Below are 15764 nucleotides of genomic sequence, written 5' to 3'. Positions count from 1 at the left end.
GACGTCCTCAACCCTGTCTGAGCTCTATTACTTCACTTTCTCATTTATTTCTTGTTCACACCAAAATTTTACTGTATCTACTCTTAGGGAAACGGTGTATAGACCTGTTTTCAATAACCAAACAATGCTTCAGTATTATTATTACCTCAATACACTTAGAACAGCACAGCTTCTAAAATGTAGAATGTCCAGATGACACTCAGATACCTGCCCATCACTCCACTTATTACTCTTTCCTGCTTTATTGTTTGCCATAGAACTTATCACTACTAAACATGCTATTTATTTTGCTTATTTAATTTTGTTGACTGTCAGTCACTCCCCAGGAGAATGCAAACTCCACAAGGACAGAAATATTCGTCTTTTGTGCTCACTGCTGTATTCCCAGCATCCACAACAGGGCCTGGCACATGAAAGTCATCAAAAATATTTGTTGAATAAATGAAGGAATGAGTGAATTAGCTAACAGAGAATAGTCCCAGATATAGTATCTGATAACACACCAGCTTAGCTGATCTCTGCTGGAAATAAATGCTACAGTAATTCTTCTCCTTCATGTGGAAAGGAGGAAGGTTAGAAAGACTAATCAGCTTGTCCCTCTTACCTTATAGGGATACATTCCTCTGTATGTCAATGCAACTGCCGGCACGACTGTTTATGGCGCTTTTGATCCCATACAGGAGATTGCAGATATATGTGAGAAATACAACCTCTGGCTGCATGTCGATGTAAGTGCTGTAACTCAGAGTGGCCTGGTCCCGTCGGGGGGTGGAAGCAGCTCTGCTTTATAATTTGTCTCCAGCTTCTCCCATTGCCTCTCTCCCCACTACATTTCTCTGGCCCCTAACAGGCCATTCATAACAGGTGCGTACCACACACCTGTCCGTCCTCTGGGGCTCACCCAGTCCTTACTGGCCAATTGCTGTCATCTGTGATTCATCCTAGAATTTCATCTCTGTCACTTTCCCGGAAAGCTTTTGTCTGAACAAATGTCTAAGAGTGAAGGACAACTGATTTCAGAGGGAAAAGATGTAAGATACAACGTATAGAAAGTGGCCATGAGTCTGAATCTGGGCACTCAGCTATCTGCCTTCAGTCAGGCCATCTATGACACTTTTCTTCCAAAAAAAGGAAGGAGAAAGGAAGAAAAGAAGAAAGAAAGAAGTGCATATCTGGTACATGTAGGAAAAATAAGGCAGTATATGGAAGGTGTTATCAATTAAGATATTCCAAATTTTCCTAGGAACATAAGAGGTACATTTTCACACGTGTGACTGGGTGTGTTTTTCCTTTTCCTCTCCATTCTCTTATGCGTTTAACTTCTCACAACTAGACAGTGGGGTGATCTGCCCTGCTATTGGACAAATGATAACAAAGGCTGTTCTTGTGTCACATGGTGTCCCAAGATACTCGATCACGATGCATCAGGGGATGCATAAAAATGTCTTGCTATTGCAGGAGTGGTTGTGGGACCTCCAAGCCTACCAGGGCTGCTGGCTTGTGAGTTTTTTTCAGGAGCCCTTAGAATTCTGCTCTGGGCAGAATCAGACGGCAGTCCCTAGTCCTTTTTGTTGCTCCCGGAGCTCCGCCCCTCGTCTCCTCAAGTGTCCCTGGCTTTCCAGAGCACTTTGGGCCTTGGGTCTCAGCACCACATGCTCAGCCCCTATTTACCTGTATCACTTGCACTGCGACTCTGACGTTAACCAGGAGGAACTTTTGAGGAAGTGATAAACGATGAATAAGCACAACTACCCCTGGTGGAACGATCAGCGTGGGTTCCATTTGTCAGAGAAGCTTACGCTTTTCGCTGTTTACATTCTCGCTCATGTTTCGCTAGAGATGTGAAGTGACCGGGCATGGACTCCTCAGCGCCACCTCCCTCTCCCTCTCTTTTTCTCTGTCCTCACAGGCTGCCTGGGGTGGCGGGCTGCTCATGTCTCAGAAGCACCGCCATAAACTCAGCGGCATAGAAAGGTAAGGGCTGAGCACGGGGCCTCCCTCCCTTCAGGCCACGCAACACGCTGTGCCGCTGAGTCCCTAATGTCCCTGCCCTGACTCCCAACGTCTTATTCACTCTAAGCTCACTTTTGTTCAGTAGGCACTTATTGAGCACTTATTGTATGTCAGGCACTGGGAAATCAAAGATGATGGATTTCCCAGTCAAATGAGTTCTCGCCTCAATTCACGATTTGGAAAGAGAAAAAGACAAGTATGCAGATAGTTACCACACCATGTGATATGCTCAACAATAGATGTGATCGCAAGGTGCCGGGGTAGGAGAGAAGAGAGACTTACCAGTGTGGGGATTTGGAGGCTAAATGGGAGTTTGTCAAGGGCACAGAAAGGGGCGCTGATTTATTTCATTCTTTTTTCTCACTAAGCTGATGTTTCCCATTAAGCTGGGAAAAGGGTAAGACACTCAGCTTACCTAACTTGTCTCATAAACAGAGATATTTCATCTGCCAAGCCATGCTATTTTAGACAGGGTAGTTGGAGGCCTTTCTGAGGAGGAGGCGTTTCAGCAGATACTGGGATAAAGGGAGAGAGGAAGCACGAATACAAGGAAGAGTGTTCCAGGCGGTGGGAAGGGCAAATGCAAAGACCCTGAGGTAGGACTGTTCTTGGCAAGTTGGAGGAAGGACTGTCACCGAGACCATTGTGGCTGGAGCAAAGTGAGAGCAGTAAGAGCAGACCAAGGGTGGAGAAGTGGACGGGGAGCAGGCGTCAGGGAAAGCGCTCAGTGGCTTCAGTGTTTGTTACCTCTCCTGTGCCTCTTCCCTTGCATTTCAGGGTTTTTTTTGTTTGTTTGTTTTTTGTTTTTTTTGCGGTACGCGGGCCTCTCACTGTTGTGGCCTCTCCCATTGCGGAGCACAGGCTCCGGATGCGCAGGCTCAGCGGCCATGGCTCATGGGCCCAGCCGCTCCGCGGCATGTGGGATCTTCCCAGACCGGGGCACGAACCCGTGTCCCCTGCATCGGCAGGTGGACTCTCAACCACTGCGCCGCCAGGGAAGCCCGCATTTCAGTTTTGAAAGGCCAGTATCGAAGCGAGTGAGACTGACTCATTGAAGCATAGTTATATGACCCTTAACTTGGAGGACAAGATCTTAAATGTAGATAGGCCAGTCCAGCTGTACTTTAGATTTCTCAGGCAATTTCCATTTTCCATCTTTGAGTCAAGGAAAACTTGAAACATTTTGCACTAGACTTTTTCTTTTCTAACATTTTAAAGTACATATGTCTTCTGAAGGAAATTGAATCCACGTCATGTCTTATTACTTTCCACCTGTAGCACCAAAGAATCATTTACTTCAGACCTTTAGGACATTCAAAAAACATTTAAGACATTTTGTGAGATCTATGTATAACTGATTTTTTTAAACTTATTTATTTATTTAATTTTTTTGGTCTGCGTTGGATCTTCGTTGCGGTGTGCGGGCTTCTCACTGCAGTGGCTTCTCTTGTTGCAGAGCACGGGCTCTAAGCACGCGGGCTTCAGTAGCTGTGGCACGCAGGCTCAGTAGTTGTGGCTCACAGGCTCTAGACCACAGACTCAGTATTTGTGGTGCATGGGCTTAGTTGCTCTGCGGCATGTGGGATCTTCCCGGACCAGGGCTCGAACCCGTGTCCCCCGCATCGACAGGCAGGTTCTTAACCACTGCTCCACCAGGGAAGTCCCTATGTGTAATTGTTTAATGATTCGGTGAATGATAGCAATGAGAAAATGGATTAAATTCACTACCTTCTAAATAAGGCTTGACACTTTTTTTTTAAATAAATTTATTTATTTTTGGCTGTGCTGGGTCTTGGTTGCCGTGCACGGGCTTCTCATCGCAGTGGCTTCTCTTGCTGTGGAGCACAGGCTCTAGGCACGCAGGCTTCAGTAGTTGTGGCTCGCGGGCTCTAGAGCGCAACTCAGTAGTTGTGGCACACAGGCTTAGTTGCTCTGCAGCATGTGGGATCTTCCTGGACCAGGGATTGAACTCGTGTCCCCTGCATTGGCAGGCAGATTCTTTTTTTTATTTTTTTAATTTTTATTTTTGCTTTATAACAAATTAAATCAGTTATACATATACATATGTTCCCATATCCCCTCCCTTTTGCGTCTCCCTCCCACCCTCCCTATCCCACCCCTCCAGGCGGTCACAAAGCACCGAGCTGATCTCCCTGTGCTATGCGGCTGCTTCCCACTAGCTATCTACCTTACGTTTGGTAGTGTATATATGTCCATGCCGCTCTCTCACTTTGTCACAGCTTACCCTTCCCCCTCCCCATATCCTCAGGTCCATTCTCTAGTAGGTCTGTGTCTTTATTCCTGTCTTACCCCTATGTTCTTCATGACTTTTTTTTTCTTAAATTCCATATATATGTGTCAGCATACAGTATTTGTCTTTCTCTTTCTGACTTACTTCACTCTGTATGACAGGCTCTAGGTCCATCCACCTCATTACAAATAGCTCAATTTCGTTTCTTTTTATGGCTGAGTAATATTCCATTGTATATATGTGCCACATCTTCTTTACCCATTCATCCGATGATGGACACTTAGGTTGTTTCCATCTCCGGGCTATTGTAAATAGGGCTGCTATGAACATTTTGGTACATGTCTCTTTTTGAATTATGGTTTTCTCAGGGTATATGCCCAGTAGTGGGATTGCTGGGTCATATGGTAGTTCTATTTGTAGTTTTTTAAGGAACCTCCATACCGTTCTCCATAGTGGCTGTACCAACTCACATTCCCACCAGCAGTGCAAGAGTGTTCCCTTTTCTCCACACCCTCTCCAGCATTTATTGTTTCTAGATTTTTTGATGATGGCCATTCTGACTGGTGTGAGATGATATCTCATTGTAGTTTTGATTTGCATTTCTCTAATGAGTAAAGATGTTGAGCATCCTTTCATGTGTTTGTTGGCAGTCTGTATATCTTCTTTGGAGAAATGTCTGTTTAGGTCTTCTGCCCATTTTTGGATTGGGTTGTTTGTTTTTTTGTTATTGAGCTGCATGAGCTGCTTGTATATTTTGGAAGTTAATCCTTTGTCAGTTGCTTCATTTGCAAATATTTTCTCCCATTCTGAGGGTTGTCTTTTAGTCTTGTTTATGGTTTCCTTTGCTGTGCAAAAGCTTTTAAGTTTCATTAGGTCCCATGTGTTTATTTTTGTCTTTATTTCCATTTCTCTAGGAGGTGGGTCAAAAAGGATCTTGCTGTGATTTATGTCATAGAGTGTTCTGGGCAGGCAGATTCTTAATCACTGCACCACCAGGGAAGTCCGACACTGATGTTTTTTAATGAGATAAACGTTTAGTCAACTTTTCTTAGAACTTTTCAGTCTCTTTCATAAAGGTTTTCTTTATTATGCACATGGGGGAAAGTACATCAAGCCTTTCTTTCTTCTCCTTGATGTATCTGTAGGGAGGAAGGTGATCTCTGCGTCTTACTCTTCCGCCATCTTCCCCTCTCTCCTATTCTCCTTGAGATACAGTGTACGCCTGTGGTCATGTATACACTAAATTATTTTCCCTCTTACGCATCTAAGCAAGATGAAGAGGTTAAAAATTCGCAACAGGAATTTAGCTCCAGGGAGAGCAGAGGCAGTATAATTCCGAGCCAGTTGCTATGTCTGGGGAAAACATCCTTCACAGGTATTAAAGCATAGAGCCCAGCTGTGGGCTAGGCCATTGGAAAGGAGCTACCTAAGCTTTAATCATCATACATTACATGTAGTTGTTTCCGTAATGTCCTAGCTAGTGTGCTCCTTAACCATTTAATTGTGTCTGACGGAGTGTTGTGGTTGCTAGGAGACCATGCTTGTTAAGCTATCATTGCAGCCTAAACAGGCAAGATTATGTTTATTTAGCATTTAAACAATGCTGCTAAGAAGCCAAAGTCTAGAATTGTCCAACTGATCCTTGCTTTTATGTGTCAGTCTTCATACTACCTTATAAGCAGGTAGGTCAGCGTCACCAGTCCAATTTATTAGTAAGAATGGGAAGGCAGAAAGAAGCTGAGTCTGTAGCCTAGAGGGAGGCAGTCTAGTGGAGAGGATATGAACACTGGCTCGACAGTTAGACTCCCTGAACTTGAATCTTGGCTCCAGCGCTTCCCAGCTGTGTGACTTTGGGTGATGTATTGAACCCTTTTGTGCCTCAGTCTCTCCATCTAAAATAGGGGTGATAATAGTCCCTATATGATAGGATTGTTGTAAGATTAAGTATTCAAGCGTGGTTATTAGCATTATATATTTACTAACTCATTTTATCCTTTATTCAATTCCTTGAGGCAGATACTGTTCTCCCCACTTTATGGACAGGAAAACTGAGGCTCAAAGGAGTTATGTAACTTGCCCAAACTAGCAAATGTCAGAGCCAGGTTTCAGACTTGGGTACTCTGGCTCCAAAGCTTGAGCTCTTAACCATGACACCGCACTGATAAAATGCCTGTAACACTCTTAGAACAATAGGATACGTAATAAATGCTGTGCGTAAATGTTAGGTAGTATTAATAGCAGTTATTTAGAAGAGGCAGTCTGCCACTTAGTACTCTGAGACTGCCTGCAAAATATTTGTTTACCACTTGATTAGTCAGTTTAGGGGACGAGGTGTCGAAAACTTGTCTTGACTTGAGTTGCAGTGGGTGATGTTTTCCTCAAGAGGACGGTTGCCTCTTGCTGACTCCTGCACCTCCTCCCCAGAGCATCATGTGTTTCTTTCAGGGCCAACTCAGTCACCTGGAATCCTCACAAGATGATGGGCGTGCTGTTGCAGTGCTCCGCCATCCTGGTCAAGGAAAAGGTCTGCCCTTCGAGCTGGTGGCCTGCACACCCTTTAGAAGGCACAAAAAGAGAAAAGCATGGGTTTTTGTTTTTGTGTTTTTGCGGTACGCGGGCCTCTCACTGTTGTGGCCTCTCCCATTGCGGAGCACAGGCTCCGGACGCGCAGGCTCAGCGGCCATGGCTCACAGGCCCAGCCGCTCCACGGCATGTGGGATCTTCCCGGACCGGGGCACGAACCCGTGTCCACTGCATCGGCAGGCGGACTCTCAACCACTGCGCCACCAGGGAAGCCCTGCATGGGGTTTTTTTACAGTACTGGCTGAGGAACTCACAAGATTGACAGCCCCACTGGGCCTGCCATGGCTGTTCTTTCCCACCTGCATATGTGAGCCTTCGGCTAACCCAGCATATCCTGTTGGCCCTTGCTCCGAACTGTCCTTCTTCCTTGTTCAGCCCCCAGGGCCCTGCCAGTGATAGAAACTACAAGGGCATTATTTGAGTTTGTGGTCCCAAGAGCTGAAACAGGTTATTTGGAACCACAACTACAAATGTCAACTTAGGGCAACAAGGAATGTTGACCAAAAAGCTTCTGTAAATGGAGATAGTTGTGTAACTTGCCCAAGTTAGCAAACGTCAGCCAGATTTCAGACTTGGATACCCTGGCTCCAAAGCTTGAGCTCTTAACCATGTCACCGCACTGATAAAATGCCAGTAAGGCACTTAGAACAATAGGTAGTATATTCTCTTCCTAAGAATCTAATAGGACCCTGGCCCGGAGGGCCTTTTTCCTCCAGTAAAACTGTTGCACAATGAGGCGTCCTCAAAAACCTGTCACCAACCTGTGGGGGCCAGTACCTGTACAAGCTTTTTACTCCACTCCTAAGTAGAGCACCTGTTAACTTCATAGGAGCTCCCGGAAAGGATTGGAACACTTTTTTAGGGGGTGCTTTGGCGGAGGAAAATTCTTCCATGCGTGAAACTGTCCCACCCTCTACAGGAAGTTTATATCCCCAACCCCTGCTGACTGAATGCCATAGCACTTCCAGTCTGTGAAATAACCTAAAACACCCATGCACATTTCCAGATGCTCCTTAGAGGGACAGTAGGGTGGGCCCTCGTTGTTGGCATCTGAGACAAAAGATCGTTTTCCAATCAGAGTGATAGAGGAGAAGGGGCAAAGGTTTTTCCAAGGGTAGTTTTGGAGAAGGACATCAGAACAAGTGCACGGCCTCATGAGACGTTAGAAGAAAGATTGTATGTGACCCTAAGTCCGGCCTGCCCTGTTTCAAAACCATCCACACCTCTGCCCTGTGAATACAGATGCACGACTGTCTTGGTTTCCATTACAGGGTATCCTCCAAGGATGCAACCAGATGTGTGCGGGGTACCTCTTCCAGCCAGACAAGCAGTATGACGTCTCCTACGACACTGGGGATAAAGCCATTCAGTGTGGCCGCCATGTGGACATCTTCAAGTTCTGGCTGATGTGGAAAGCAAAGGTACGAAGGAGGGCATTCAGGAAATAGAGCAGAAATGTAATTTGCACAGGCTAGCTGGCAAAAGAGAGGCAAAGGTATATCCCAGATAATTCATTATGTGCGAAGTCAATATCTAGATAATTGAGTTAACTGTATTTTCTTTGCAAATGAAATCACTTTATCCCTTATGTCAAATTCTCTCTCCTTGCATTCAGTCTCCTCAATTTGAATTAGCATGACTTTTCTTATAACTTTCTCTTATAAGCACTAAAAATTTTGCCAAGATAAGGACTTCCACAGCAGTCCTTAGGGATGCTGAAATTATTTAGTGCAGATGTAGAGAAAGAGATAAAGATAAAATTACTACATTCTGTGCAGAACCCTGAGTTCCTTTATATGGCCTCAAATCATGGGATATATATGACAGTTTTAAGTTCTATTTAAATAATGGCTTTCCCATTATTTGTACTTCTATACTCTCTTCTAGAAAATGCATACTTTATTCTAAGAAATCCTAGACTGAGGCATGCTATGTCTGCATTCATCAGTCTTTCAGGATGCATTTCTATGTCTAGAAAAAAAAGCAAACTACTGGAATTTCCCCCAGTGGGGGTGAGGGAGAGGAATACCATGGGACTATTTATTTCAAAAGTATTTGTATGCAATCAAGTAAGGGCAATTTTTATTTCACAGCTTTATACTGCAACCATCGTTTTATTTTTCTACTGTTAAAGTAATTTTAATAAATTTCCATAAATAAGATCGGGTCACCTAATACCAAAACAAAAAAGGGTTTCCAGCCAAACGTCTAGTCCAATGCTTTTTCTGTAAGAAGAATTTGATGGGTTATTAGTTTTTTTCCTCATTAAGTTATCCTGTCTTAATACAGACATAGTCTGAATTTGATTTCTACCACAAAGTAATCATAGGTATTTTAAGCATATAAATAGCCATAAATTGCAACAAGAGAAAGAGCCCTATCATTCAGAACTATAACCACATGGCCTGTCTCAGTCATTTGTGCCTTGGTTTTGCCTGACAATAACCGCTTGAACAGTCTGCTGGAAGTTTAGCTCAAAGAGTATTGGTTACCGAGGTGGGACCTGGTGCAGGCTTCCTTCCCAAGAAGAAAGTGGACTGGCCCGAGCACTGCTCAGCGGCAGCTGCTGCTTTGCCAGTGTTGGACTTGGCCCAGACACATTAGCAACCCACAAGCCTCGTGCATCTGCTCTCCTTGTTAACACCGACCCACTCAACACCCCCCATGCTGCCGTTACTAATCAGCCATGCTGGCTTTGGAAACTCATGCTCAATCGGTTTGTCAATAGATGGAGCTACTGCCATCTCAGGGCACATCCTGAGACCAGTGCTTCCCCATCTGCCTGCCTGCCTCTCACTAGAAAGGGGTAATACCATGCTACGTGGAAGGTAGCCTGCCTGGGAGTAAGGGGGACGTGTTTGGCCAGGACTTCCTGCTGCAGAAGGTGGGTTCTAAAGTAGTATTTCTCCAACTATCTGTGGTGAAGAACCAGCTGGGGTGTTTTTAACCTCTCATAGACCAGTACAATAAATTGGTCTTCATTAAATTCATTTATTGTACACTACAATAAATGAATTGCTAGAAAGGTGAAATAAAAAGCCATACAAAGTATGAACACCGGTTTTAAAAATGCAATTCAGTAGGCGTAAAATTACTCTGTCAAATGACCATAAAAGTTTCTTATTACTTAATCTCAATTTTTGGACTCATCATGGACTGGTTACATTTTGTGGACTGGCCTCAGTCCATAGACAACAGTTTGGGTGGCATTATCCTAAAGCAAACCAGAAATGGGCTTCAGGCTGTGAATTACTAGCAAGAAGCTAAAAGCCCTGTTGAGAATAACTGCCCAGAGACTAGAGTGCCTTCAAAAGAGATGAGGCACACTTTATCGCATGCAGAGCTATGAGAAAGCCATACATAGTTAATGAGATGGCTCTTGCTAACCATCTCCAAGAATACTCTTATATATATTTCCGATAGACAAAGACAGCATAGCCCTCTCAATGCCATCACAGGGAAATTCAGCCTGTCACCAACAAACATGACTTTTCCTTTTTTAAAACAGGGCACGGTGGGCTTTGAAAATCAGATCAACAAATGCTTGGAGCTGGCAGAATACCTCTATGCCAAGATTAAAAACAGAGAGGAATTTGAGATGGTTTTTGATGGTGAGGTAAGTTGTCATCCTGGACTAGATGTATAGCATTTCTGGAAAATCTCTTGAAGGAAGCTCCTGAAGCTGTAGTGTCCCACATTGCCAGGAGCTGCTTCTGAATTTTCATTCTAGCACTCTTCATTTACTTCCCTCTGTGTCCATGAATGTTTCTTCCGGTAGCATTGGGATGACTTTTCCCCTTCACCTCTTCTAAAAAATATATAGTTCTCAGCCAGCCCTTCGTAGGCAAGAGGTCTTTCCTTGGCAGGTCTGAACCCTGTATAATTCTGGGGTCTTATTATGGTGTTGTACCTCCATGATAAAGTGTTCCTCAGTTCCAAGAAGCTCATAGGATGGGTCTATCCTTGTCTTCCAAGACTGGTTCTAAAAGGAAGTTCTACTTTACAATAGATTCATTATGAAGAGAGCAAGATACAATTGTCTCTGCCCTGAGTTCAGATCCTCATTGCACACAGTAAGGTACTTGTCATACCAGTGTTGGCTGAGTGCCTGCGGTGTGCCTTGCCCCAGGCCAGGAGCTGGATTATAGAGTAGTGACCAAAACAGGTACTGTCTCTGCCCTATTGGAGCTCGCAGTTGAATAAAGAAAGTTGGAATAGGAGCCAGTGCTGAACAAAAGGACATCCACTCATAATTTAGTGTAATAAAACACCACCTGCATTCAATTCAGTCTATTTATCAGGCACCTAAACTACTAGGAACACACTGGAGAGTCACCAAATGAGCAAAAGAGAGCCCTGAGCAGTTCAAATCAATCATACAGGGCTCATGCGTTTCACCTCTGGGACCTCACTCTCATTAAATTTACACTAATTTAAACATTCTGCTAGCAGGTTAAAACAAATGTAATGTCTCTAGACCATGAGAGGCAGGCACAGTGATGGCAGACAGCAACTAGGAAGGAAACTGAAAAACTATAGCAAGAACACAGAAGGACTTAAAAAGCATGAGAGTCTTTAGGGCAGGAACACTAAACAGTTCTAAGCATCTCAATAAGCCCTGTCTTATAGTCTAATCGAACCAGTTTTGTTTTGTTTTGTTGTGGTACGCGGGCCTCTCACTGTTGTGGCCTCTCCCGTTGCGGAGCACAGGCTCCGGACGTGCAGGCTCAGTGGCCATGGCTCACGGGCCCAGCCGCTCCACGGCATGTGGGATCTTCCCAGACTGGGGCACGAACCCGTGTCCCCTGCATCGGCAGGCGGACTCTCAACCACTGTGCCACCAGGGAAGCTCTAGATTAGAACCAGTTTTAATGCTCATTATGATAATCCTGAGTCTTCAGAGAAAGTTCAGTATTGATAGAGTAAACTCAGAATATTCAGTACCGGTAAAATTAACTATGTTTTGAGCATCTTCTATACATGAGGTACTACAAAATGGCAAGATGGATAATACCCTTTTTTAAAATGACCCAAATGTAATTTTTTTTTAACATTTCAGTGTTGAAAGGTGGGTAACTTTAGTCATCTAGAAAATGGGTTATGGGAAACAGTTCTCTTGTCAGATATGATGGGATTAACCAGGCTTTGTTCTCCCAAGTATAGAAGTAACATGAAGCCTTTTTTTTATCCTTTTTTTTTGTCTGAGAGACTTCCGCCAAGGGTCCGTAGGGGTTTGGGGACAGCTTTCTCTCAGGTTCTCACAATTTTTCTGTTTTGTTTGTATGCATGCTTGTCTGTGAAAATCTCCACAGCCTGAGCACACGAATGTCTGTTTCTGGTATATTCCACAAAGCCTCAGGGGCGTTCTGGATAGCCCTGAGAGACAGGAAAAACTACACAAGGTATGAAATCACTCCTTGTCTCATCTAACCCTCTGCAATTTCTCTGGCTAGTCAGAAGATCCTCACTCTGATGTGTCTTTCTAACGGAGGAGAAATAAAAGCTAAAGGCTTGGGGTGGTAGGGAGACATCTTGTTATAGTCTTCTTGGGTCTGAATTGTCCCCTCACTGTGGTTCAGATCAATGGGAACCTCTGGGGGACGCATCCCTGCCTTAGGTTGGTGTTCGTCATTAGAGGGGTCATATGCAGGGCAGTTGAATAATATACATATTCCTAGGAACCTTCGTATTAAACTATGTCTGTTAAAATATCTTTTACTAAGTTCAAGGCTGCTCTAATGCTGATTCATTCTAGTTGTCGGTTTCTATATCTAGTTTATATATTACTTATAGTTGTTTGTATTGTATTTAATTTATATAATATTTCATTCATCTAACCATTCAGCAAATATTTGTTGAGCAGAGTCCATGTGCCAGACAGTATCCTAGGCCTGGATTATACAGAAGCCCTAAATTGTGTTGTTGCCCATGTGAATTTTTCATTTGTTTTTGATTTTGAATTTATTATCATTGTCCTATGTCCGACTTTCAAAATTCAGTTGCACAGTACTTTCTGTACGAATGTGTGATTGGGTAGACTTAAATAGTCATTAGAGGCCATCATGAAAAAGCCTACAAATAATAAATGCTGGAGAGGGTGTGGAGAAAAGGGAACCTTCCTACACTGTTTGTGGGAATGTAAATTGGTGCAGCTACTGTGGAGAACAGTATGGAGGTTGCTTAAAAAAAACTAAAAATAGGGTTACTATATGATCCAGCAATCCCACTCCTGAGCATATATCCAGAGAAAATTCTAATTTGAAAAGATTTGTGCACCCCAATGTTCATAGCAGCAGTATTTACAATAGCCGAGACATGGAGACAACCTAAATGTCCATAGACAGAGGAATGGATAAAGAAGATGTGGTACATATATACAATGGAATGAATATTACTCAGCCGTAAAAAAGAATGAAATAACGCCATTTGCAGCAACATGGATGGACCTAGAGATTATCGTACTAAGTCAAACAGAAAAAGATAAATATCACATGGAATGTGAATGTGGAATCTAAAAAAATGATATAAATGAACTTACAAAACAGAAACAGACTTCACAGACATTGAAAATAAATTTATGGTTACCAAAGGGGAAAGGGGATGGGGGAGGGATAAATTAGGAGTTTGGGATTAGCAGATACAAACTACTTTATATAAAATAGATAAACAACAAGGTCTTACCATATAGCACAGGGAACTACATTCAATATCCTGTAATAACCTATAATGGAAAAGAATCTGAAAAAATATATATGTGTGTATAACAGAATCACTTTGCTGTCCATCTGAAGCTATCACAATGTTGTAAATCAACTACATGTCAATTTAAAAAATTAGTCATTAGATACTAGCCAAGGAAGAAACTTGTACAAGTAATACAAAGAAAATTGCTCTTTTTTCCAACTAAGAAATGGGTTGCATTTTGAAAAAGAGCATGGTATATCACTCTTGAGTTTTGTTTTGTGTTTTCCCTCACAAGGTGGCCCCGAAAATCAAAGCCCTGATGATGGAGTCTGGCACGACCATGGTTGGCTACCAGCCTCAGGGGGACAAGGCCAACTTCTTCCGGATGGTCATCTCCAACCCAGCCGCTACCCAGTCTGATATCGACTTCCTCATTGAGGAAATAGAGAGGCTGGGCCAGGATCTGTAATTGCCGTCCATAGAACAGGAGTTTCTGGGACTTCCCTTTCCCCTCTGGTATTCTAGAACAAACTCTATATGTTGCTGAAACACATAGGCCATTTCATTGAGGGAAAACATAATATCTTGACGAATACTGTTAAAACCTTACTTAAGCTTGTTAGAGTTAGCAGGAAATGACGTTCTTTTTCAAAAGTTGCACATTAGGAGTACAGTATATATGTACAGCTATATATACCTCTCTCTATAAATATATGTCTGTATAGTGAGTGTGGCTTAGTAATAGATCACAGCATGTCTCCCACTCCAAGAGAATTCACTTTACCTTCAGCAGTTACTGAGGGCCAAACATGCTGCAAACCAGCTTGCGCAACAACCCCAGGAAAGATGTTTTTCAAAATGCCAGGTGTCGGGGACCAAGGGAAATGCTGTTGGCAGGAGTTGACTTCATTGTCAGTATTTCTGCCGCCTGAAGTGATGATGGATGAGAAAAAGCACCACTGGCTGACAAGAGTCCCATCCTTCCCATTAGTATCCTGTGAGGGGAAAACAGTAGCAGAGTCATTGTTTCAGGTGTACTATTGCTGTATCTTTAGAGATTAATTTGTATAGATTGTGGATGTTTCTGTTGTCTGACCTTGGGCCGGAGTGGAAGAACACATGCAATGATTTCAATGACTGTTTAACAGTAGGTATATGAAATATTTGCTTATTTATATTCAGAGATTTACCATGTTAAAGAGGTGTCTTGTATTTTCTTCCCATTTGTAATGTATCTTATTTATATATTAATGCAGTAAGTTCTGAAAACTGATTATGGTATTTTCGTGCACTTGTGAGCCAAAGAGAAAAGATTAAAATTAGTGAGGTTTGTATTTATATTAGAGTGCCCTTAAATAATGATTTAAGCATAAGTTTACTGTCTGTAAGAGAACTCGGATACTGTACATAACGTCGTATATATGGAAATCCTGTTACTTACATAGCATCTGCTCTTCTGTTACCCTCTCTGTCTGGCTATATGTCTGGTGTTCTCTACGCTTTTCTAGTAACTGTTGCGTAATACCTAGATCCCCTGTAATTTTGTAGTAGCTTATGACCAATCTCTGTGACTTGCTTAGCACAAACCTAAGGCAATGTTTCCGAAGACCTTCTGAAGTCAGATAAACTGACCAGGCTCACAATTGTTTTGGAAGAAAGGAAATTCACACTGTGCGTTTTAGAGTATGCAAGAAGAATATAAACAAATAAAAATATTCTCCATGGAGAATTTGAACACAATTTTCTTTTAGTATCTGTTTCATGCAGAAAGAGAGGTTTCCAGTTATAGTTACTGGGATCACCACAGCCCATTCACTCTCCACTAGCTGACTTTAGGTGATGCTCAGTACCTTTATTAAGTTGCGACTCAACCCACAGTCTTAGGTTCCCAAGCCCCTTGTCTAAAAGTCATTGGGATTCTAATTAAATAAAAATTGCAATTCACACCTGGGAAAAGAAAAGCCATTCCTGTTTTTCATTTTCCTATCTGCATCTTGGAGTTCCATTCATTCAGTTACTCAACAAATGTTTTCTTCCTCTGTAGCAGGCAGTGTTCTAGCACTAGGTAGGGTTGCAGAGGTGTGCATGGCAGACAAATTTTCCTTCTCGTGGGGATCTTCCATCACTTGGTGTCTATGGTATCTGAATACATCTGAGAGAACAGAATTGTGCCTTCCTGCTGTTTATGCTTGTACAGGGGGCCCAGTTCACTTCCTCAGGAAACATATTTTGG

At 42.9% G+C, this 15764-nt stretch overlaps 1 protein-coding gene across 1 annotated transcript in view; it reads left to right on the top strand.

Moving 5' to 3' along the window:
* Nucleotides 1–14000, top strand: part of GAD1 (glutamate decarboxylase 1) — a gene marked incomplete at both ends in the record, with an annotated part of 38885 nt that extends 24885 nt beyond the window's left edge. The window contains 7 exons of the mRNA XM_081242781.1: nt 612–728; nt 1910–1974; nt 6710–6788; nt 8119–8268; nt 10356–10463; nt 12160–12249; nt 13827–14000. Coding sequence (XP_081098907.1) covers nt 612–728; nt 1910–1974; nt 6710–6788; nt 8119–8268; nt 10356–10463; nt 12160–12249; nt 13827–14000 — 783 coding nt within the window. The remainder of the gene's footprint in view (nt 1–611; nt 729–1909; nt 1975–6709; nt 6789–8118; nt 8269–10355; nt 10464–12159; nt 12250–13826) is intronic.
* Nucleotides 14001–15764: the final 1764 nt, after the last annotated feature.

This window comes from Mesoplodon bidens, assembly GCF_964165515.1.
Source record: "Mesoplodon bidens genome assembly, chromosome: 8".
Taxonomy (NCBI): Eukaryota; Metazoa; Chordata; class Mammalia; order Artiodactyla; family Ziphiidae; genus Mesoplodon; species Mesoplodon bidens.
The sequence above is the reverse complement of the archived record's forward strand: the minus strand, read 5'-3'. Positions and strand labels throughout refer to the sequence as shown.